The following is a 24218-nucleotide window of genomic DNA, read 5'->3' as shown; positions in this document are numbered from 1 at the left end:
TGCAATGTATATACTGTATCTGAATTTTAGTCCAGTGAGGCTAATATATGGACACAAATTTTTCTTTTGAAAATTTAGTGGGTGCGGCTTATACACTGGTGCGCTTTATGTAACTGACTTCTGTTTTGTTTGATCAGCCGTTTTACTGCCTTGTTACAGATGCCATTTGGAAACCGTTAAGGTATGTAAATAAACATTTACAGAGTATTTCTGTGTAATTAACTAATTTCACAATGTATATATGTGAAGTGAAGTGAATTATATTTATATAGCGCTTTTTCTCTAGTGACTCAAAGCGCTTTACATAGTGAAACCCAATATCTAAGTTACATTTAAACCAGTGTGGGTGGCACTGGGAGCAGGTGGGTAAAGTGTCTTGCCCAAGGACACAACGGCATGACTAGGATGGCAGAAGCGGGAATCGAACCTGCAACCCTCAAGTTGCTGGCACAGCCACTCTACCAACCGAGCTAAACCGCCCCGCATGTGTGGATTATAATTTAAAAAATATTTTTTCCTTCTAAAATTTAGATGTGCACCTTATATACTGGTGCGCGCTATAGTCTGAAAAATACGGTACCAAGTACATTCAGGACGCAGGAGGCAATAATCGTTTCGCAACAGCAGCATGCAAGCTCCATGCCACAAAATAAAGAACATTCAGCAAAACAGCAAATACAAAAAGAACATGCTGGCTCGCTCTTGCAGTTGGTAACAACTTGAGGCTTGTTCGAGTTCCCAAAACATATACTCCAAAACTCAAGGAGCAACGAGGAGGAGAGGAACGTCAAATTCCACTTGCACGGGCAGCCGAGCACAGAGTGGAAATAAAACAGGTGAAGTAAGAGCTATTAAAAACCTCACAACAGCAGCATGGTAGAAGTAGACAAGTGATTAGATCTGCCTGAGATGTCGTCTAGACCAGTGGTTCTCAACCTTTTTTCAGTGATTTACCCCGAAAACATTTTTTTGGATTCAAGTACCCCCTAATCAAAGCAAAGCATTTTTGGTTGAAAAAAAGAGATAATGAAGTAAAATACAGCACTATGTCATCCGTTTCTGATTTATTAAATTGTATAACAGTGCAAAATATTGCTCATTTGTAGTGGTCTTTCTTGAACTATTTGGAAAAAAAGATATAAAAATAACTTAAAACTTGTTGGAAAATAAACAAGTGATTCAATTATAAATAAAGATTTCTACACATAGAAGTAATCATCAACTTAAAGTGCCCTCTTTGGGGATTGTAATAGAGATCCATCTGGATTCATGAACTTAATTCTAAACATTTATTCACAAAAAATAAATCTTTAACATCAATATTTATGGAACATGTCCACAAAAAAATCAAGCTGTAAATACTGAATATTGCATTGTGTTTCTTTTCACAGTTTATGAACTTACATTTATAGTTTGTTGAAGTATTATTCAATAAATATATTCATAAAGGATTTTTAAATTGTTGCTATTTTTAGAATATTTTTTAAAAATCTCACGTACCCCTTGGCATACCTTCAAGTACCCCCAGGGGTACGCGTACCCCCATTTGAGAACCACTGGTCTACACAACATATTTGTTTGCTACACTTTTAAAGCCTTGGAGGCGGGGGAGGGGGGTCGGAATAAAAACAAAGTGCAAACCATCTGCTGCCAGGCAACTATATTCCCTCTTAAAAATATCTAAAGGAAGTCAAACATGGCGGTTTTGGGGTTCAAAAAGTTTGTTCAATCAAAGTGACTCATCCCTTCACGTGTTAGCTCTCATTAACTGTAGACAATTATTAGCCAGCCTATAAATAAACAAGCTACGAGGCAGCTGCTTTTTTTATCATGGTGGAATAAACATGATGGAACACTTTCACGGTCCGCCTTCGAGCGCATGTGCACAAAACATCCGATCCTACAAAAAGATCAACTTTCCCCGTGGGGACACCGTGCCATGCTGGCATCAAACCTGGAGGAAACCAGCAAAGGGGAGTGAAGTCAATAAAGGCCACGACTAAATGGTATAAAATGAGTACAAATAGACTGGAGCTTGGTTTCCATTGTCCAAACTGACTGTTTCTGTTCCCAGAAAGAAGAGAAGGATGAATAATTAAATTTTTTTTGGCTGGAAGACAACAAGAGTTTGTTATTGTCATGGGACACGGGAGCAAGCAGGATGGTGTCACTACACATTCAACACATCCTGCTGCAAAACAACACCAGCAATAAAACCCATGATAAACCATTCTCTGAATTGTTCCATCGGAAAAAAAACAACTTCTTCCGACCCTAAGGTCAACTAAAATAGGACAGTCCACTTTGAGAACAAGGCAGGATTTTACAACAGGGCAGAATTGTTGTCCTTGTCTTTGTTTATAAACTGTACCATAATTGTATGGCATGGTGACAAGTTATATGAAGGGATAAAGCTGCACAATTTCGGACTATAAGCAGCTACTTTTTTCCTACGCTTTGAATCCCGCGGCTTTTATAGATAACGGTCATAATGTTTTGTGTTCAATAGATTCTATTACACACTGGCAGAACCACAGACATGTGGCGCTATTGTCTGTGCTATGGCGCCATATTTTGGATGCATTCGCTCACTGCAGGTGTTGCGTGTTGAAAGTGTACTTTCTGATTTAATGCCTTAAACCGGAAGTAACACAGTACATTGCATTTCTGCTCAAAATGATTCTTCGTTCATCACTCCGAGAAACACTTGTAAGTTTTACAATATAACAATTCATACAGTGTCCTTCCATTTAATGCTTTCAAAAACCGGAAGTCGAAAGGGTGTCCGGTCTTTTAGCCGTCCATCGCATTTCGACTTGTATGGATTCTTCATTCATGACTCAAAGCAACGTTTGTAGGTTTTACAATATAACAAACAATTCTTACTTACTAAAGTGCCCCATGTGTGATGTCTAAAGGAGTGTCTTCATGCATATTTGTACGTGCTATTAGAATGTAATAAAGCTGGTGTCGTTAGCATTAGCTAATATACAAGTGTCTGTGTTAATATCATTAACTTACGAGGGCATTCTTTTTGTATTGCTTCACTTTCACAAATTCACCAAAACGTCACCGTGGAGTTATTGAGTCTGTTAAGCTGTTTGAAGAGCTAGCTTTTGCAGCTAGTGGGTCCATGGCGAAGACTTCTGTTTTGTATAATCAGCCGTTTTACTGCCGTGACACCCTTTGAAAACAGTTATGGTATGTAAATATACATTTATAGAATATTTTTGTGTAAAAAACTAATTTCACAACATATATATCTGCAACTTATAGCTTGAAATATATGTTTTCCTTCTTCTAGTGGGTCCATAACGATGACTTGTGTTTTGTTTGATCAGCCGTGTTACTGCCGTGATACAGACACCCTTTGGAAACAGTTATGGTATGTAAATAAACATTTATAGAACATTTTTGTGTAAATAACTAATTTCACAACATATATGTGTGACTTATGGCTTGAAATATATGTTTTCCATCTTCTAGTGGGTCCATGACGATGACTTGTGTTTTGTTAAATCAGCCGTTTTACTGCTGTGATACAGACACCCTTTGGAAACAGCTATGGTATGTAAATAAACATTTATAGAATATTTTTGTGTAAATAACTAATTTCACAACATATATAGCTGCAACTTATAGCTTGAAATATGTTTTCCTTCTTCTCGTCGGTCCATGATGATGACTTATTTTGTTTGATCAGCCGTTTTATTGATCCGTTTTACAGACAACCGTTGGAAACAATTAAGCTAATAAACATTCACATATTATTTCTGTGTAAATAACTCATTTCACAATGTATGTATCTGCGGATAATATGTGGAAACATTTTCCTTTTAAAATTTAGTGGGTGCGCCTTATATACGGGTACGCTTGACAGTCCAGAAAATACGGTAAATCGATACTTGGGTAGAAAATTTGACAAAAACAAGGAAAAAATGAAGGATTTAGCAGTTCTAAAAAAATAAATATCAAATGGCAAGTAATAGTTTAAAAAAACAACCGTATTTAGCTGGAACATTAAAAAAGGATGAAAGTCTAAGCCTGGGGTGACAGACTCATTTTAGATTGGGGGCCACATGGGCCAGACTGGTAAAATCACGGCACAATAACATAAAAATAAAGACAACTTCAGATTGTTTTCTTTGTTTGAAAATAGAACAAGCACAAATGTACAAATCATAATGTTAGTTTTTTTTTTTACACTTAACATGTTGCGCTTAAGCATTTCTTTGACGTTTTTTATATTTTCTGATTAGATTATGTGACAATGTTCATGAGCCAACTCATTGGTGTCCATCAACCCGTGTCTATCGCAACCCGAGGGTCACTGGTTCAAATCCCACCTAGAACCAACCTCGTCACGTCCGTTGTGTCCTGAGCAAGACACTTCACCCTTGCTCCTGATGGGTGCTGGTTGGCGCCTTGCATGGCAGCTCCCTCCATCAGTGTGTGAATGTGTGTGTGAATGGGTAAATGTGGAAGTAGTGTCAAAGCACTTTGAGTACCTTGAAGGTAGAAAAGCGCTATACAAGTACAACCCATTTATCATTTATTTATCAAGATAAAAACAATGATATCAAAACAAATTACAGGATGTTAATTATGTAGTTTGATCATTGTCCTTGACTGATGTACTAATATCATGTGGTTTATTTTGTATATATGTAGCATCATCTACAAAGATACAAAGAATTGATATTGCGACATCCAGCGGACACATTTAGAACAGCTGTTTCTTTCATTAAAAAAATTCAGGTTAAATTTTATACTTAGCAAACTCATTCCGCGGGCCGGATAAAACCTGTTCGCGGGCCTGATCCGTCCCTCGGGCCGTACTTTTGAAACCCCTGGTTTAAGGTTTCACTGTAGCTTTGAAAGTGTACACAACATAATACAACCTTTGCACAGATTGTCTGTCAGCACATACACGTCTAAAGTGTTTTGTCAAACATCCAAAGAGATGAAAGTCCACCTTTAGACAAATGAAGTCAGAAGAAAATGTCCGTTCAACTTAAAAGTATCAATATCACTCATAAACCGTCCTGAGTTTGCAGTTTGCCGAGACTCGAAACTAACAAGGCTGGTTACAGTACCTCGCTGTTGTGAAAGACCGTGTCGTAAAAAAGACGGTCCCTTGGCACCGGACTGTGTCTAAAGGTTTCCTCCCGCTCTGAAATCTTCAGCACCTCCATTACCGACACTGCTCCCATTCATGTGCTGGGCAGCGAGGAGGAAGAGCCCTATGACTACCCCCCCCCCCCCCCACACACACACACACACACACACAAGAGCAGCGTCAGCACGGAGGAGGGTGGGTACCCGGTGGGAGGTGCACTACTGGGCTGCCAGGAGGTCTAATTGAGTCAAAGTGGCTTCTCGTCACACGCCGCCGTCACCAGTTTGATTGTTTGAACTGTGACATTTACTGCGCGTTCATAAAACACAAGCTGGCTTCTGCTACTTACTGTCGCCCGCATCTCTTTTTCTCATCCAGGCGTTGCTTGGGTGGTGCAGTCAAGGGAGAGAAAGGGTACCAGCCTCCCTGGGAAGTCACATGACCTGGGATGCTCGGGGCTGATCCTTGACACTTGCGCACAGAATCCGGGCGGCTGTTTTTTTTTTTGTTTGTTTTTTTGGCGTCAATGTCTTATTTGCTCAGCCCTCTTCAACTTCATCTGCTGTGTCGCGGCGCCTTCTCTGCAGCAGAGTCTCTCCCTGTCGCGCGTATCCACAGCAACCCCCCCCCCCCCCCCCCCCTTCAACAAATAAGCCGCGCCGAACCTTCAAAACAATGAACACTTATGAGCGCCGGTGCCCGTCTGGAAAAGGAGGCGGACTGGAGACGCCTCTGCCTCTTTTCCCAGGAGTGTGCCAGCACCGCGCTAATAGGGCTCATTTCGACAGAGGGTGTGATCAGAGCGCACTGGAACAACAACGGGAGTCCTTTGTTCCGGCTCGTCTTGTTCACCACGACGTGAAGGAGCCGCGCAGCTTCTGACATATCGCGCTGGCTCCGCCCACTCGCAGCAATGCTCCTCCGACGCTGGTCGATACGAGAGACGAGGCAGTGCCTGCGGTTCACGGCGACACGCCGACAGTCACAACAGCCTCCAAGTCGCTGCTCCAACATCTGCCCTTATTCCTTAAAGCGACAGGCAGGAGCAGCCTGGGCAAAGTACTCTCTCTCACTCTCTCTCTCTGTCACACATACCAAGTACTCTCTCTCTCGCACGCGCACGCACACACACAAAACAGCTCATTCACATAAACCTAAATGAACCCTGCTGTGCATTTCGCTCCCGTGTAAAGTGATCAAAGACGGACTGCAGGAATCAAACCAGACAAGCCGCTCAAAGGAACCAGGGGCATCCAAGCATAGTGAGCCTAAGGCAGCGCACATTCATTTGTGGTTATGCTTAAGCACAATTAAATTATTCAACTAAATGAGCTTTCCACCTATCAGCATGTGCTCCAGCAGTGGAACCTCCACATCCATTCAGACTACAGCACTGATCAGAAGGGGCACCTCACCATTATGTTTCAGGGGCTACAGGTCCATTATAAGTCCCATTATTTCATTGTATATTCCATCCATTGTCCCTCTCAGGTCACGGGGGTGGATGGAGCCTATCCCAGCGTCACTCGGAGGGAAGGCGGAGTACACCCGAGACAAGTGGCCACCTCCGGGCAGGGCCAACACAGATAGAGTGCTGGGTGTCCAGAGTCGGGACTCGGGGTGGACCGCTCGCCTGGGAATGGTTGGGGACATCTCTGTGCTTTTGACCAGTCTCCGCTCGGGATATTCTCCTGCTGGCCCCACTATAGACTGGACACTTACTTTTATGTCAGATCCACTATGGACTGGACTTTCACAATATTATTTTAGACCCACTCGACGTCCATTGCATCCGGTCTCCCACATCTGCGGTCCTCTCCAAGGTTTCTCATAATCATTTACAGTACATTGGCATCCCACTGGGCTGGGAGTTTTTCCCCTGCCCTTATGTGGACTCTGAACCAAGGATGTCTTTGTGGCTTGTGCAGCCCTTTGAGACACGTGTGAGTTAGGGCTATATAAATAAACATTGATTGATTGAGAACATTCACACACTTGTGCCAATTTAGTGTTGCCAATCAACCTATCCCCAGGTGCATGTCTTTGGAGGTGGGAGGAAGGCAGAGAGACCAAAGAGTAGCCACGGGGAGAACATGCAAACGCCACACAAGATTATAATAATGAACAAAACCCAAAACCAGTGAAGTTGGCATGTTGTATAAATAGTAAATTAATAAACAATACAATGATTTGCAAAACCCTTTTGAACTTACATTCAATTGGAAACACTGCAAAGATATTTAACGTTCTAACTGGAATACTTTATATTTGCAAATATTAACTCATTTGGAATTTGGTGCCAGCAGCATGTTTCAAAAAAGCTGGCACAAGTGGCAAAAAAGACTGAGAAAGTTGAGGGATGCTCATCGAACACTTATTTGGAACATCCCACAGGTGAACAGGCGTATTGGGAACAGGTAGGTGCCATGATTGGGTATACAAGCAGCTTCCATGAAATGCTCAGTCATTCACAAACAAGGATGGGGTGGGGGTCACCACTTTTTCAACAAATGCCTGACCCAATTGTTTAAGAACAACATTCGTCAACCAGCTTTTGCAAGGAATTTAGGGATTTCACCATCTACGGTCTGTAATATCATCAAAAAGCTCAGAGAATCTGGAAAAATCCCTGCATGTAAGCGATATTACGGACCTTCGATCGCTCAGGCGGTACTGCATCAAAAACCAAAATCAGTGTGTAGAGAATGTCACCACATGGGCTCAGGAATACTTCAGAAAACCACTGTCCGTAACTACAGTTTGTTGCTACATCTGTAAGTGTAAGTTAAAACTCTATTATGCAAAGGAAAGCCATTTATCAAAAACACCCAGAAACGCCGCCGGGTTCGCTGGGCCAGAGCTCATCAAAGATGGACTGATTCACTTCTGGATATGGACATATTGGGCCGTTTTGGACTGATAGACGTGGGCGTGCTAAACATGCTAACTAGCATGGGGATACGTCGGCGGCTACATCCAGCGGCCTGTGAAGCAGGGGAGTCTAGTAGCAGCGGGGGCCGTCTACGGAGCAGACGCAAGCGGTGTGATCGGAAACGCGGATGTCGAGCGGGGCTAAAAACAAAGCAGAAGGCTAATCCCCACAGAACACCACTTCCCTCCACCCTGAAGACGGATTTAAATAAAGGATGCGAGACTACTGGTCTGGGTAAGGAGTCAGTTAAATTAGAACAAGTTTTTTCTGCTTTGAGTGTTTCAGAGTTGGACATGTGTTCTACTGAGGTGGCTAACTATGATGCGTGCAGTTTATCAAAGCAACAAACAAACAATCGGAAAATCCCCGTTACTGAGGAGGCTAACCATGATGTGTGCAGTTTATCAAAGCAACAATCAAACAATCGGAACATTCCCGTCGTATCAATTCCTAGATATGGTCGTAATTATACTGAATTTACTGGGCATAATAAACACAACATTATTAATATTGCTACTACGGATAATTTGATCAAAAACTCCCTAAAACAGCCCACTACCTATAATATAGGTTTTTTAAACATAAGATCATTGTCTCCCAAAACGTTGTTAGTTAATGATATCATCAGAGACAACAATCTTAACGTCATCGGTCTCAGTGAAACCTGGCTTAAACCAAACGACTTTTTTGCGCTAAATGAGGCATGTCCTCCTAACTTTACACATGCGCATATTGCCCGTCCGCTCAAAAGGGGTGGGGGGGTCGCACTAATATACAACGAAAACTTTAACCTTAGTCCTAACATAAATAATAAATATAAATCGTTTGAGGTGCTTACTATGAGGTCTGTCACACCGCTGCCTCTACACCTGGCTGTTATCTACCGCCCCCCAGGGCCCTGTTCGGACTTTATCAATGAATTCTCAGAGTTCGTTGCTGATCTAGTGACACACGCCGATAATATAATCATAATGGGGGACTTTAATATCCATATGAATACCCCATCGGACCCACCGTGCGTAGCGCTCCAGACTATAATTGATAGCTGTGGTCTCACACAAATAATAAATGAACCCACGCATCGCAACGGTAATACGATAGACCTAGTGCTTGTCAGGGGTATCACCGCTTCCAAAGTTACGATACTCCCGTATACTAAAGTATTGTCCGATCATTACCTTATAAAATTCGAGGTTCAGACGCATGTTCGTCAAACTAATAATAATAATAACTGCTATAGCAGCCGCAACATTAATACAGCCACAACGACAACTCTTGCTGACCTACTGCCCTCGGTAATGGCACCATTCCCAAAGTATGTGGGCTCTATTGATAACCTCACTAACAACTTTAACGACGCCCTGCGCGAAACCATTGATAACATAGCACCGCTAAAGTTAAAAAAGGCTCCAAAAAAGCGCACCCCGTGGTTTACAGAAGAAACTAGAGCTCAGAAATTATTATGCAGAAAGCTGGAACGCAAATGGCGCACGACTAAACTTGAGGTGCACCATCAAGCATTTAGTGATGGTTTAATAACTTATAAACGCATGCTTACCTTAGCTAAAGCTAATTATTACTCAAATCTCATCCACCGTAATAAAAACGATCCTAAATTTTTGTTTAGTACGGTAGCATCGCTAACCCAACAAGGGACTCCTTCCAGTAGCTCCACCCACTCAGCTGATGACTTTATGCAATTCTTTAGTAAGAAAATTGAAGTCATTAGAAAGGAGATTAAAGACAATGCGTCCCAGCTACAACGGGGTTCTATTAACACTGACACGATTGTATATACGGCGGATACTGCCCTCCAAAATAGTTTCTCTCGTTTTGAGGAAATAACATTAGAGGAATTGTTACAACGTGTAAATGGAATAAAACAAACAACATGTTTACTTGACCCTCTTCCTGGGAAACTGATCAAGGAGCTCTTTGTATTATTAGGTCCATCAGTGCTAAATATTATAAACTTATCACTTTCCTCGGGCACTGTTCCCCTAGCATTCAAAAAAGCGGTTATTCATCCTCTTCTTAAAAGACCTAACCTCGATCCTGACCTCATGGTAAACTACCGACCGGTGTCTCACCTTCCCTTTATTTCAAAAATCCTCGAAAAAATTGTTGCGGAGCAGTTAAATGAACACTTAGCGTCTAACAATCTATGTGAAACCTTTCAATCCGGTTTCAGGGCAAATCACTCGACGGAGACAGCCCTCGCAAAAATGACTAATGATCTATTGCTAACGATGGATTCTGATGCGTCATCTATGTTGCTGCTCCTCGATCTTAGCGCTGCTTTCGATACCGTCGATCATAATATTTTATTAGAACGTATCAAAACACGAATTGGTATGTCAGACTTAGCCCTGTCTTGGTTTAACTCTTATCTTACTGATAGGATGCAGTGTGTCTCCCATAACAATGTGACCTCGGACTACGTTAAGGTAACGTGTGGAGTTCCCCAGGGTTCGGTCCTTGGCCCTGCACTCTTCAGCATCTACATGCTGCCGCTAGGTGACATCATACGCAAATACGGTGTTAGCTTTCACTGTTATGCTGATGACACCCAACTCTACATGCCCCTAAAGCTGACCAACACGCCGGATTGTAGTCAGCTGGAGGCGTGTCTTAATGAAATTAAACAATGGATGTCCGCTAACTTTTTGCAACTCAACGCCAAAAAAACGGAAATGCTGATTATCGGTCCTGCTAGACACCGAACTCTATTTAATAATACAACTCTAACATTTGACAACCAAACAATTAAACAAGGCGACACGGTAAAGAATCTGGGTATTATCTTCGACCCAACTCTCTCCTTTGAGGCACACATTAAAAGCGTTACTAAAACGGCCTTCTTTCATCTCCGTAATATCGCTAAAATTCGCTCCATTCTGTCCACTAAAGACGCTGAGATCATTATCCATGCGTTTGTTACGTCTCGCCTCGACTACTGTAACGTATTATTTTCGGGTCTCCCCATGTCTAGCATTAAAAGATTACAGTTGGTACAAAATGCGGCTGCTAGACTTTTGACAAGAACAAGAAAGTTTGATCACATTACGCCTGTACTGGCTCACCTGCACTGGCTTCCTGTGCACTTAAGATGTGACTTTAAGGTTTTACTACTTACGTATAAAATACTACACGGTCTAGCTCCATCCTATCTTGCCGATTGTATTGTACCATATGTCCCGGCAAGAAATCTGCGTTCAAAGGACTCCGGCTTGTTAGTGATTCCCAAAGCCCAAAAAAAAGTCTGCGGGCTATAGAGCGTTTTCCGTTCGGGCTCCAGTACTCTGGAATGCCCTCCCGGTAACAGTTCGAGATGCCACCTCAGTAGAAGCATTTAAGTCTCACCTTAAAACTCATTTGTATACTGTAGCCTTTAAATAGACTCCCTTTTTAGACCAGTTGATCTGCTGTTTCTTTTCTTTTTCTTCTATGTCCCACTCTCCCCTGTGGAGGGGGTCCGGTCCGATCCGGTGGCCATGTACTGCTTGCCTGTGTATCGGCTGGGGACATCTCTGCGCTGCTGATCCGCCTCCGCTTGGGATGGTTTCCTGCTGGCTCCGCTGTGAACGGGACTCTCGCTGCTGAGTTGGACCCGCTTTGGACTGGACTCTCGCGACTGTGTTGGATCCATTGTGGATTGAACTTTCACAGTATCATGTTAGACCCGCTCGACATCCATTGCCTTCCTCCTCTCTAAGGTTTTCATAATCATTATTGTCACAGACGTCCCACTGGATCATTATTGTCACCGATGTCCCGCTGGGTGTGAGTTTTCCTTGCCCTTATGTGGGCCTACCGAGGATGTCGTGGTGGTTTGTGCAGCCCTTTGAGACACTAGTGATTTAGGGCTATATAAGTAAACATTGATTGATTGATTGATTGATTGATTCAAAATGAAAAATTGTTCTGTGGTCTGACGAGTCCACATTTCAAATTGTTTTTGGAAACTGTGGACGTAGTGTACTCAGAGAAAAAAAAAGAGGAAAAGAACCATCTGGATTGTTATGGGCGCAAAGTTCAAAAGCCAGCATGTATTAGTGCCCAAAGCATGGGTAACTTACACATCTGTGAAGGCACCATTAACGCTGAAAGGTACATACAGGTTTTGGAGAAACATACAGTGTGTTGCCAGCCAAGCAACGTTATCATGGACGCCCCTGCTTATTTCAGCAAGACAATGCCAGGCCACATGTGACAACAGCGTGGCTTCATAGTAAAAGACTGCGGGTACTAGACTGGCCTGCCTGTAGTCCAGACCAGTCTCCCGTTGAAAATGTGTGGTGCATTATGAAGCCTAAAAGACCATAACAGAGACCCTGTTGAACAACTTAAGCTGTACATCAAGCAAGAATGGGAAATAGTTTCAACTGGAAAGCTTAAAAAATTGGTCTCCTCAATTCCCAAACATTTACTGAGTGTTGTTAAAAGGAAAGCCCATGTAACACGGTGGTAAAAATGCACCTCTAACAACTTTTTTGCAACTTGTTGCTGCCATTAAATTTTAAGTTAATGATTATTTGCACAAAAAAAATGTTTGTTTCTCAGTGTGAACACTAAATATTTTGTCTTTGCAGTCTGTTAAATTAAATATAAGTTGAAAAGGATTTGCAAATCATTGTATTCTGTTTTTATTTACGAATACACAACATTTTAACTTACTGGTTTTGGGTTTTATGATCGGGGCCTTGAACAGGTTAATAATTCATAAGAGTGATTTTGATTTGTTTGTATTTTTGATTAATTTGTATTTTTTGATCAATGATAGTTGTAAAGAAAAAAGTAGCCTGCATAGCAGCATGGGGTTATTAATCAACATGGCGTTTTGTTCTCATTACATTTAACGTGTTTAAACTTTTAATCCACTTTGGGTTTTTTTTAATAATAGTATTTTTAGAATGTGCCGCAGGTCATTAAAAAATTAGCTGCATACCAAATTTGGACATTCCTGGTTTAGATGCTCACTGACCTGCCAGGTAACTACCATTGTTTTCGGACTATAGAGCAAACCGGTGTATAAGCCGCACCCACTAAATTTTAGAAGGAAAAAATGTGTTCATATATTCATCATCATAATTGGTGGTCACTCGAACGAGTATGACTATCCTCATGGTAGGGGTGTATCCCGTTATGGAGGATACCTTGTCTATATATTAGACAATCAGTCACAGATATACGTAGCAAACTTTGTTATATATACAGAAGTATTTTGTAATTGTTTTTATTCATACTTTGTTTCCAGGTGTCTGTAACACAGATTAAACAAAACAGAATTCATGGTCATGGACCCAGTAGCTGCGCAAGCTGGCTCTCCAATCAGTTAAACAGACTCAATAACTCCACAGTGACGTTTTGGTGAATTTACTGAGGAATTTGTGAAATTGAATAGAAAAAGCCATCCATCCATTTTCTACCGCTTATTCCCTTTGGGGTCGCTGGTGCCTATATCAGCTACAATCGGGCGGAAGGCGGGGTACTCCCTGGACAAGTCGCCACCTTATCGCAGGGCCAGCTATTGTAAGTTAATAATACTAACACGGACACTCGGAAACATGTTAGCATATTAGCAAATGCTAACGACGCTGGAGTCATTACAATACAATAGCAAGTACAAATATGTGTGAAAAAACTCCTACAGACATCACACATGGGACGTTTTAGTAAGTTACAATTGTGTTAGTTATATTGTAAAACCTACAAACGTTCCTTGCAGTGATGAAGAATTCATACTTTCGATGGCTCGAAAACCGAACGTCCGTTCGACACTGCAGTGATCAAATTTGTTCACAAGATGGCGCCTTAGCACAATTAAACACCGTCTAAGGTGTTTTTTGCTTATTTTTTTTTAATAAAATGATTTTTGCGATCACAGTCAGCGTAGAAACATCCTTAAATGAGCCGCACGGTTAAAAGTGTAGGAAAAAAGTGCCTGTCTTCCATTTGGAGACAAGATTGAACTTTAGATATTCTGTACAAAGCGATCAGATAACACGCCCGTTAAGGATGAGATTATTTTTCCTTTAGGCCAAAACAAAAGCAATGATGATTTGAAGCAGGACAGCATGTCTTCACAGTATTTATGGCTTCATTTGCAGAGTGGATTTGACAGACTCTGAAATAGTACTGAGAGACTGCAAAGGTTACTCATCACACAGATGGCTGAGCACTGATCGCAGCTCGTTTCCTGGTCTCATTTTCAGCTGTTATAATTATCTTAGAGGGGGCAAAGAGCCACGAGGAGAGCACACCATTATACAGATGAACTCCGACTAATAAAAGTGTATTAACATATGGCAAAAGCACATCTTCCAGTGAGAGTGACACACAGGAGTTTACTACCTCTGATGCATAAAACTCATGGCTCCTGGCTCTGACGTGTCCGCGCCGTCTCTGACTCAGAGTTCAGGTTTCTCAGTATTTGTTCCTCTTTAATTGTTTAGCGTGAGTCGATGCGACAAGGCAGCTGGAGGACAGGAAGCAAACCAAATGCCACGGGGGTGGAAGTGGGTTGGGAGAACACATTCTAGTATGCCAGTCTCAGGACTGAACCAGCGACAGTCTCCAAGCGGCTGATGGCGCACTTTTGCGTGTGCGAGGATGATTCAAGGCAATTTGGTGATGCGCCCGCCATGATCCCTAGGAAACATCCCATGATTGAATCGTGGAATAGGAAAGGTGATCCTTCTCTGATGCCTTCACGGTGCAATAAAGCCTTAGATTAAAGATATTATGAGACAAAGCGCAGAGGAGAGGCTCTATCAAAAGCACCATGTGAATGTCAGTCAGTGTCCGAGGGCTAACCAGTGAGCCGTCCTTGCCCGATGACTCTGTAGTGGAAGCTCTCAAGTCAAAGAAACCCATGGAGGTCGGACAGACACAAAAAACAGAGTTGAATAATAAGATCGGGGAACAAGGGTTTCCGAAGTATGGCCCACAAGATGCCATGAATTCAACATCCAGCTGTGTGCTTTCAAATTCATCCTAAAGGGGAACATTATCACCAGACCTATGTAAGCGTCAATATATACCTTGATGTTGCAGAAAAAAGACCATATATTTTTTAACCGATTTCCGAACTCTAAATGGGTGAATTTTGGCGAATTAAACGCCTTTCTATTATTCGCTCTCAGAGCAATGACGTCACAACGTGATGTCACCTAGGTAGTCAGTCCGCCATTTTCTCAAACACATTACAAACATCAAGTCTAATCAGCTCTGTTATTTTCCGTTTTTTCGACTGTTTTCCGTACCTTGGAGACATCATGCCTCGTTGGTGTGTTGTCGGAGGATGTAACAACACAATCAGGGATGGATTCAAGTTGACTTACGTGGAGTGTGCTTCGATTAGCACGGCATGCTAATCGATGCTAACAAGCTATTTAGGCTAGCTGTATGTACATTTGTAGCTATATTTGCATCCAGCCTTTCTCTCCACCCACATTTAATGCCAAACAAACACTTACCAATCGACGGATTTAAGTTACTCCAGTGTCACAAGATGCGAAAGTCCCGATCGTTTAGTCTGCACATTTTACCGGCGATGCTAAGGCAGACATGGCACAGAGATGTACGGATATCCTGCAGATGCATTTCCAACGATAAAGTCAACAAAATCAAAAAGGTGAGTTTTGTGGATGTTATTGACTTATGTGCTAATCAGACATATTTGGTCATGGCATGACTGCCAGCTAATCGATGCTAACATGATATTTAGGCTAGCTGTATGTACATTTGTAGCTATATTTGCATCCAGCCTTTCTCTCCACCCACATTTGATGCCAAACAAACACTTACCAATCGACATATTTAAGTTGCTCCAGTGTCACAAGATGCGAAAGTCCTGATCGTTTGGTCTGCACATTTTACCGGCGATGCTAAGGCAGACATGGCACAGAAATGTATGGACATCCTGCGACACTCAATCGAAGGCGATCGCCGAATAGCGTCAATAGCTATTCGCTCAATAGCTTCAGTTTCTTCTTCAATTTCGTTTTCGCTATCTGCCTCCATAATACAACCATCCGTTTCAATACATGCGTAATCTGTTGAATCGCTTAAGCCGCTGAAATCAGAATCTGAATCCGAGCTAATGTCGCTATATCTTGCTGTGCTATCCGCCATGTTGGCATCACTAAATGATTTAGCAGGAAACTGGACGATGGATTTAAAGATAGCGAAAATCATGCACTTTAAAGCATTTTTTCGGGATATTCCATGATGGGTACAATTTTTACTTCAAAAAATAAAATAAGCCACTGGGAACGGATTTTTATTGGTTTTAACCCTTCTGAAATTGTGATAATGTTCCCCTTTAAAAATGCCAGGCGGTTTCTGAATGAGACATATTTGCTGACAACTTGTGGACACTGAAAAATTACAACAATAACCATTCCGGTTTAAAAAACGGGCACAGCTTTTACTTATGTGACATAATCCAAATAACCTTCCCGAGTCATTGTGAAGTGAAGTTAAGTGAATTATATTTATATAGCGCTGTTCTCTAGTGACTCAAAGCGCTTTACATAGTGAAACCCAATATCTAAATTTCATTTTAAACCAATGTGGGTGGCACTGGGAGCAGGTGGGTAAAGGTTCTTGCCCAAAGACACAACAGCAATGACTAGGATAGCGGAACCTGGAACCCTCAAGTTGCTGGCATGGCTGCCCTACCAACCGAGCTTTACCGCCCTTTTGTGTCTCGTCATTCTATCGCTATCTTGCCAGGACCACACTGGGACCAGAGCCTTCAACATGGCGTCACATATGGTGAAAAAAAGAAAATGCAACTAACAAAAGTTCAACACACATGGTCACACATAACCTGTTCACTGAACATAGAGGATAATATTAAAAAAAAAAAAATCTAATCAAATGTTTACACCCTTTTTAAATCGATTAGAGTAAGAAAAATTTAAAACACTTTCGACATTTTAGCTGCTTAATATTTCTGATTGATTACTGAACTTTTAAGAATGTCATCACAGAAGTTAAACTTTTACATACACCAATTATATGAATGATATATCCAACATTATATATGTACACACACAAATATATTGTTACTTTACATGCAACCGGCTTTTGGCCCCCCAGCCAAATTTTTTTAGCCCAATGCGGCCCCCATGTCACAAGCTTTGGACACCCCTGATGTTAAGCATCCACTCAAAAACATTTGCTTTTCTGTCCAACTATCCATCCATCCATTTTCTACCGTTAGTCCCTTATGGGGCCACGGTGGGTGCCGGAGCCTATCCCATCTGCACACAGGCGCACTAGTAATGGTAAAAATGTGGTGACCACAGAAGCGTAACCGCATACATTTCATTGTGGCAGCTGGATACAATTACATCTGGACAGCCACAGAAAAATGGCGGGCAGTGTTACAACCCTGTATCGCAGTTGGCATCTTAAAGGCCTACTGAAACCCACTACTACCGACCACGCAGTCTGACAATTAATACATCAATGATGAAATATTAACATTGCAACACATGCCAACACGGCCGGTTAAGTTTACTAAACTGCAATTTTAAATTTCCCGCGAAGTATCCTGTTGAAACCGTTGCGGAATGATGACGCGTATGTTGACGCGTGCGTGTGACTTCACCGGTTGTAGCGGACATGTTCTTCCAGCACCGATCACTGCTAAAAGTCGTCTGCTTTAACTGCATAATTACACAGTATTCTGGACATCTGTGTTGCTGAATATTTTGCAATTTTTTCAATTAATAATGGAGAAGTCAAAGAAGAAAGATGTAGGTGGGAAACGGTGTATTGTAGCTGCCTTTAGCAACACAAACACAGCCGGTGTTTCCTTGTTTACATTCCCTAAGGTGAAGCTTTACTATGGAACAGAGCGTTCAAGCGAACATGGTTCTCTACCTCATGTCAACCGGCAGGTTTCGGTGACAGTAATAAGTCGGCTCCTACCGTAGACATGAGCGGAGCTTGCATCCTCCTGCAGCTGCTGACTCGCTTACCTCCTCCCACCGGAGACACTGGCGGTCACCACACCCCTCCTACTTTCAGGTACCATATAATCTCACTAAAACACTAGTAACAAAATGTGCAGATAAGGGATTTTCCAGAATTATTAGCGACCAAAAGTTTCGAACTTTATCGTCGATGTTCTATACTAAATCCTTTCAGCAAACATATGGCAATATCGCGAAATGATCAAGTATGACACATAGAATGGACCTGCTCTCCCCGTTTAAATAAGAAAATCTCATTTCAATAGGCCTTTAACTCCACTTCTTAAAGAGGAACTGCACTTTTTTTATATTTTGTCTACCATTCACAATGCTTATGTAAGACAATAACACGTTTTTCTTTTTTTATGCATTATAACGCAGAAATAAACGCTAGCAAAGGTCAGTAACAATGGCTCTTTATTTCCGCCTGTAAAGCACTCTAAAAAACATCCATCAATGTTTTACACATATACACACTGTAAGTATTAGAGGTGTGGGAAAAAATCCATTCGATTACGAATTGAATCGTTTACGTTGTGCGGTTCAGAATCGATTCACATTTTTTTTTAAATCGATATATTATTTTTTTTAATCAATCCAACAAACCACTACACAGCAATACCATAACAATGCAATCCAATTCCAAAACCAAACCTGACCCAGCAACACTCAGAACTGCAAAAAACAGAGCAATTGAGAGGAGTCAAACACGAGACAGAACAAACCAAAAGTAATGAAACAAAAATTAATATTATCAACAACAGTATCAATATTAATTATAATTTCAGCATAGCAGTGATTAAAAATCCCTCACTGACATGATCATTAAACATTTATAAAAATAATAAAAAAGAACAATAGTGGCTTACACTTGCATCGCATCTCATAAGCTTGACAACACACTGTGTCCAATGTTTTCACAAAGATAAAATAAGTCATATTTTTGGTTCGTTTAATAGTTAAAACAAATTTACATTATTGCAATCAGTTGATAAAACATTGTCCTTTATAATTATAAAAGCTTTTTTTTTTTTAATCTACTACTGTGCTAGCATGTCAGCAGACTTGGGTAGATCCTGCTGAAATCCTATGTAGTTTGCTAGTTTTAAGCATAGGGCAAAGTATTAATTTCACAGACACATAACGTTCATCAAGTCTGCTAATTATGGCAGACTTGATGAGAGACAGTTTACTGCGGGACAAACGATGATCCAGAAACTTCTATTTTTGAGCCTGAAAATAAGTAGGATGATCTATTACTTTTTGAAGCTGTGTGTTAAACAGATACAGCTTTAATGAAACAGTAAGCATCATGTAGCAGTATTGCTAAGTGCTAAACAAGACATACAAACTATCAATAAAATAAAACAATCACTTACTGTACAATGTCTGGTGTCACTATGATAAAGACTGATAAGTCCACAACCTTCTACTAACCAGGTGAGAGGCATGATTTATAATCTAGAATTAATTACCTTAATTACATTCTAATAGCACATTTTCAACATGCAACACCTGCAGTGAGCGAACTCGTCCAAAAGATGGCACCATAGTACAGACAATAGCCAAAAGAATTGGGCGTTATACCACACGTCAAAAATGAAGTCTTTATCGCATAAGAAAAAATTTAAGTAATATAATGTACTATAACTGTCAGAATAATTGTATCCAAGTTATCACAAAACTGTGTTGCCATAAGTTCCCGGCGAGAGAACAAAAGGCTTATAAAACTCAACTGTGTAGGATGGGAAGAGACATTAAGGCGTCGGTTTCTTTGATGCATTGTAATCCACAGGAAGATTTTGTCTTTACCCGGGATCTACAAAGCAGAGGAGGCAGGGCCTGACCTCCCTCCAGGCACCTTTTCTTTGAACTGTTTTGTAACCAAAGACGATGGCTGTTTACGACCCCCCGCCCCCTCCCTTAGAAACAGCTGTAGCCATGTAATCAGGGAAAGTCCAGATAAAAGAAGATACGTACAATCTTTCATCAGAGCGTGGGACGACACTGTACAAGGGTACAGTGTCCACGGGTTTCTCCTCAATTGAGCTAAATTGAATTCTGTCTCCGTTTAATTCCTTGCTTCTTGTCTTAATAGATGATATCAATTTTTGAACCTGACAGTAACATCCAGGAGACGTCACAAAGTCTGACACTCTTTTTAACCTATATTGCCAAACTTTTGCAAGAAACCAGCCCATTTCTAACACGTATTCCCTCCCGTGGACACGCGTCCGTGTCTGTCCGTTGGCAAGGATGCACGGAATTGTCTGCAGCAGAAGCGGCATGTCTGCGATGTGGACGGCGTACTTTAATATATCAGAGATCAGCGATCTACAAAACGTGCAATTAATAAGAAGCTTGTAGCGCGAAGCAAGTGTGACGAGTATAGGCTCACTGTTCGTCGTGTACATGGAGCGACAGAAGTGGAGTCTTTCTCAACACAAGTACAGTCTTCAGTAACACCAAAAAAAGATTCCAGATTTGTTGCTCGTTTGATAAAGAAAAAGTCACAAAGTCTCTAGACACTTAAAAACTCTCAAAGTACATCGTACAATAAACAGCAACAAGTGAAAAGTACAGCAAAATGATATAAAAATATATGTTAATATTAATTATAACCAACACATTTTTTTTGTCGTTTTAAACAAATTATATCCATCATAGCAGATTATGCAAATTATACGGAAAGTATATTGGCAATCTGGGGGAAACCCTTGACTTTGAGTTTTAGGAATATGACACACAGGTGTCACCAACAGGAAGTGAACCCACAAGACCTCACACAAACCTTTGCATTTATCATTAACAACACCCTAAAACCTTTACACATCCAAACAGAAGAAGATAAACATATTTAAACAGTCAAAAAAATAATATGGCTATTAGGACAATTTTAATGCCTCTTCCTAGGGCTGGGCGATACGGCCTTATTTTAGTATCTCGATATTTGTAGGCAACGTCACGATACACGATATATATCTCCATATTTTGCCTTAGCCTTGAATGAAAACTTGATGCATATAATCACAGCAGTATGATGATAATACGTGTCTACATTAAAACATTCTTGTTCATACTGCATTAATATATGCTCATTTTAAACTTTCATGCATAGAGGGAAATCACAACTAAGTCAATTGCCCAAAACTGTATTTATTAAACAGTTATTAAGCAGTAGCACAAACATTCATGTCATTTCAAAACAGAAAGTGCAAGATTGTCAGATACATTTTAAAACAAGCTATGAGTGCACTTTAGTGCATGATGGCACTAAGATGACATAATTGGTTGAAACTTTTATTAGTAGATTGCACAGTACAGTACATACAGTATTCCAAACAATTGACCACTAAATGGTTACACCCGAATACATTTGTCAACTTGTTAATCAATTCATGGTAATATTAACATGGTAACATATCTAAACAACACTAAATTAAAGCGCACGTTTTATTACAGAACGCCACTACAATAGTTTAAAACAAATAAAGTGCACTTTTGTGCATGATGTCACACAAGATATTTCAATAAGTGTCAAAAAAATATTAGCTGCATAATAGGAAATAAGTGTCCGTCCTTTGCTAAATGGTAGGTTCCTGCGGACGTTATCTCCTTCTGTTGTTGACTAGTTTTTTCATACGGTGTTGATGTGGAAATGGTTGCCTCTGCATTTTGTTGGTGTGGCACCGAACAGAGATGTTGATATGTGGAGTTTCAAGCACTTTTAATTCTCTAGCAGGTGACTTTTAAAATGTTGCTACACATTAGCAGTTGTGCTACTTTTTGTAGCAATGCTTTTGCCCCACACTTGACATATTACTGTTGTCTGTTCGCATATTCACACTTGAAGCCAAACGACCCCCAAACGATGGACCCCCTCCTGTTTTTCCGGGGAATTATTCCTTCATTTGTTACCAGATTCGTACCTTTTTTCTCTCGTATTACCACTCGCACCACAGCTAGCGTTACCCATGCCGCTACCTCTCGGCTCTGCGGGGGCGTATACTCATCCGCGAATAAACCGCGGGTCGGGCGGGTGACATGACGAAAAAATTGATTTTAAATAGATTTGGGCGGGTGGCGGTTGAATCATTCTAAAATATTTATTATACATAGTTCAGGGATCGGCAACCTTTACCACTCAAAGAGCCATTTTGACACGTGTCACAAAGTAAAGAAGACAATATGAGCCGCATACGTTCTCGCGAATATCTGCTGGTGGTCACTCAGATAACAAGAATAAAGGCGTGCTACGAAGCCGTTACCTTTTGACACCTTCTACAACGTGTACAAACTGCTTGCCAGTCCAGCAACATGTTGTATGTCACTTCTGCGGACACACGCACACGACTGCAAGGCATACTGGGTGACACAGAGTACACTAATGGTTGTGATATAAACAACTTTAACACTCTTACTAATATGCGCCACACCATATGAAGCCACATTAAACAAGAATGACAAACATTTCGGGAGAACATCCTCACGGTAACAACAAACGCAACACAACAAATACCCAGAATCCTTTGCATCCATGACTATTCCTGACTATATTATACACCCCGCTAGCACCAACCCCCCCCTGTGCGTCGGTAAGGTGGGCGGGGTTGGGGGCGCGGGGGTGTAAAATATAGTCAGTGTACTCTGTGTCACCCAGTGTGCCTTTCAATCTTGTACGTGTATCAGCGGAAGTCACATACAACATGTTGCTGGACTGGCAAGCAGTTTGTACATGTTGTAGAAGGCGTCAAAGTCAATAGCTTCATAGCACGCCCTTATTCTCGTTATCTGGATGAGCACCAGCAAATATTCGCGAGAATGGTTGCAGCTCCCACTGTCTTCTTTACTTTGTGAAACGGGTCAAAATAGCTCTTTGAGTGGTTAAGGTTGCCGACCCCTGATATATAACAACGGGCGGGAGGCGGGCGGTTGCTGTTTTGATAAAATGTTGGTTCGGGTATATGGCGGGTGGATGACGACTTTAGTGATGCGGTTGCGGATGATATATTTGCCTATCCGTGCATCTCTAGCGTATAAGTATGTGAGGTATGTAAGAAGAAGCGCTTGTTTTGTGTCTCTGTGAGAAGGAGACACAAGGAAGAGTGGGAAGAGCCTGTAGTGTAATGCCCGCAGGAAAAATCAACTGCGCGAGAACGTATACTCGAATATCACGACAGTCATTTTCTAGATCGCAAAGAGACAAACCCGTGCTATATCGATATCGTCCAGCCCTACTTTTCTCGCTAATATATTTTATCTAATAATTTAAAAGCTTTTAGTGAGTGTATAAGTACTTTCTGAGCACCTTAAACTACACAGTTATAATCATAAGAACCGTGATCATTTTGGTCACAATGACGGTCATATGAAATGTTCATATGACCGTCGGTCATATGAACATCCCTACGTAAAACATAGTAGGGTTGTACCGTATATCGGTACAAATGAAGTACCACGGTAACCATCCATCCATCCATTTCTACCGCTTATTCCCTTTCGGGGTCGCGGGGGGCGCTGGCGCCTATCTCAGCTACAATCGGGCGGAAGGCGGGGTACACCCTGGACAAGTCGCCACCTCATCGCAGGGCCAACACAGATAGACAACATTCACACTCACGTTCACACACTAGGGCCAATTTAGTGTTGCCAATGAACCTATCCCCAGGTGCATGTCTTTGGAGGTGGGAGGAAGCCGGAGTACCCGCACGGTAACAATTAATTAAAAAACATACTATATTGCTACTGAAAAATACCGGTACTTTTTTTGTCCCCGACATGACGAGCTGGGGCGCATGTTAGGAAACGCATACAAATAGAGTACTTACGAGCATATAAACTGAGGGAGAATGGACATACTTTGACTTAAAAACAAAACAATTAATGGTGAAGGTGTTCACACTGAAGCATCGCTCTGGAAGAGGTGCTCTAAACATGGCTAGCTAGCTAGCGGCTAACGTCCATCCGCAGTCAGCAGTGTTTTAACTACTTCTAAATCACTAACCCTTGTCTCCATTGTGACAAAGTGAGTTTCTTACACGTATCATCCCTGCAGGACGAGGAATAGCTAGACATGCTTCATTACACACCGTAGGATACAATAGCTAACCGCTAACAGCCAGGTAGCGCTCTTGAAAGTAAACAAATGCCATGGGTGGATCTACACAGACATCGGCGG

At 41.4% G+C, this 24218-nt stretch overlaps 1 protein-coding gene and 1 long non-coding RNA gene across 5 annotated transcripts in view; one reads left to right on the top strand and one right to left on the bottom strand.

Annotated features, from left to right (window-relative positions):
- Positions 1-24218, bottom strand: part of fndc3a (fibronectin type III domain containing 3A) — a 177526-nt gene that overhangs the window by 116107 nt on the left and 37201 nt on the right. The window contains exon 1 of one of the 4 annotated variants that reach the window (XM_061877889.1): positions 5469-5699. The exons of 1 other annotated variant lie outside the window; for it this stretch is intronic. In XM_061877889.1, coding sequence (XP_061733873.1) covers positions 5469-5480 — 12 coding nt within the window. In that variant the 5' untranslated portion in view covers positions 5481-5699. Of the gene's footprint in view, positions 1-5096; positions 5245-5468; positions 5700-24218 lie in introns of those variants that run through there. 2 more of the 4 variants (XM_061877885.1, XM_061877886.1) reach the window with 2 other exon arrangements.
- Positions 1-24218, top strand: part of LOC133537052 (uncharacterized) — a 64482-nt gene that overhangs the window by 10510 nt on the left and 29754 nt on the right. The gene's annotated exons all lie outside the window — the stretch shown is intronic.

Source organism: Nerophis ophidion, linkage group LG18, assembly GCF_033978795.1.
Source record: "Nerophis ophidion isolate RoL-2023_Sa linkage group LG18, RoL_Noph_v1.0, whole genome shotgun sequence".
In the NCBI taxonomy this organism is placed as follows: Eukaryota; Metazoa; Chordata; class Actinopteri; order Syngnathiformes; family Syngnathidae; genus Nerophis; species Nerophis ophidion.
The sequence above is the reverse complement of the archived record's forward strand: the minus strand, read 5'-3'. Positions and strand labels throughout refer to the sequence as shown.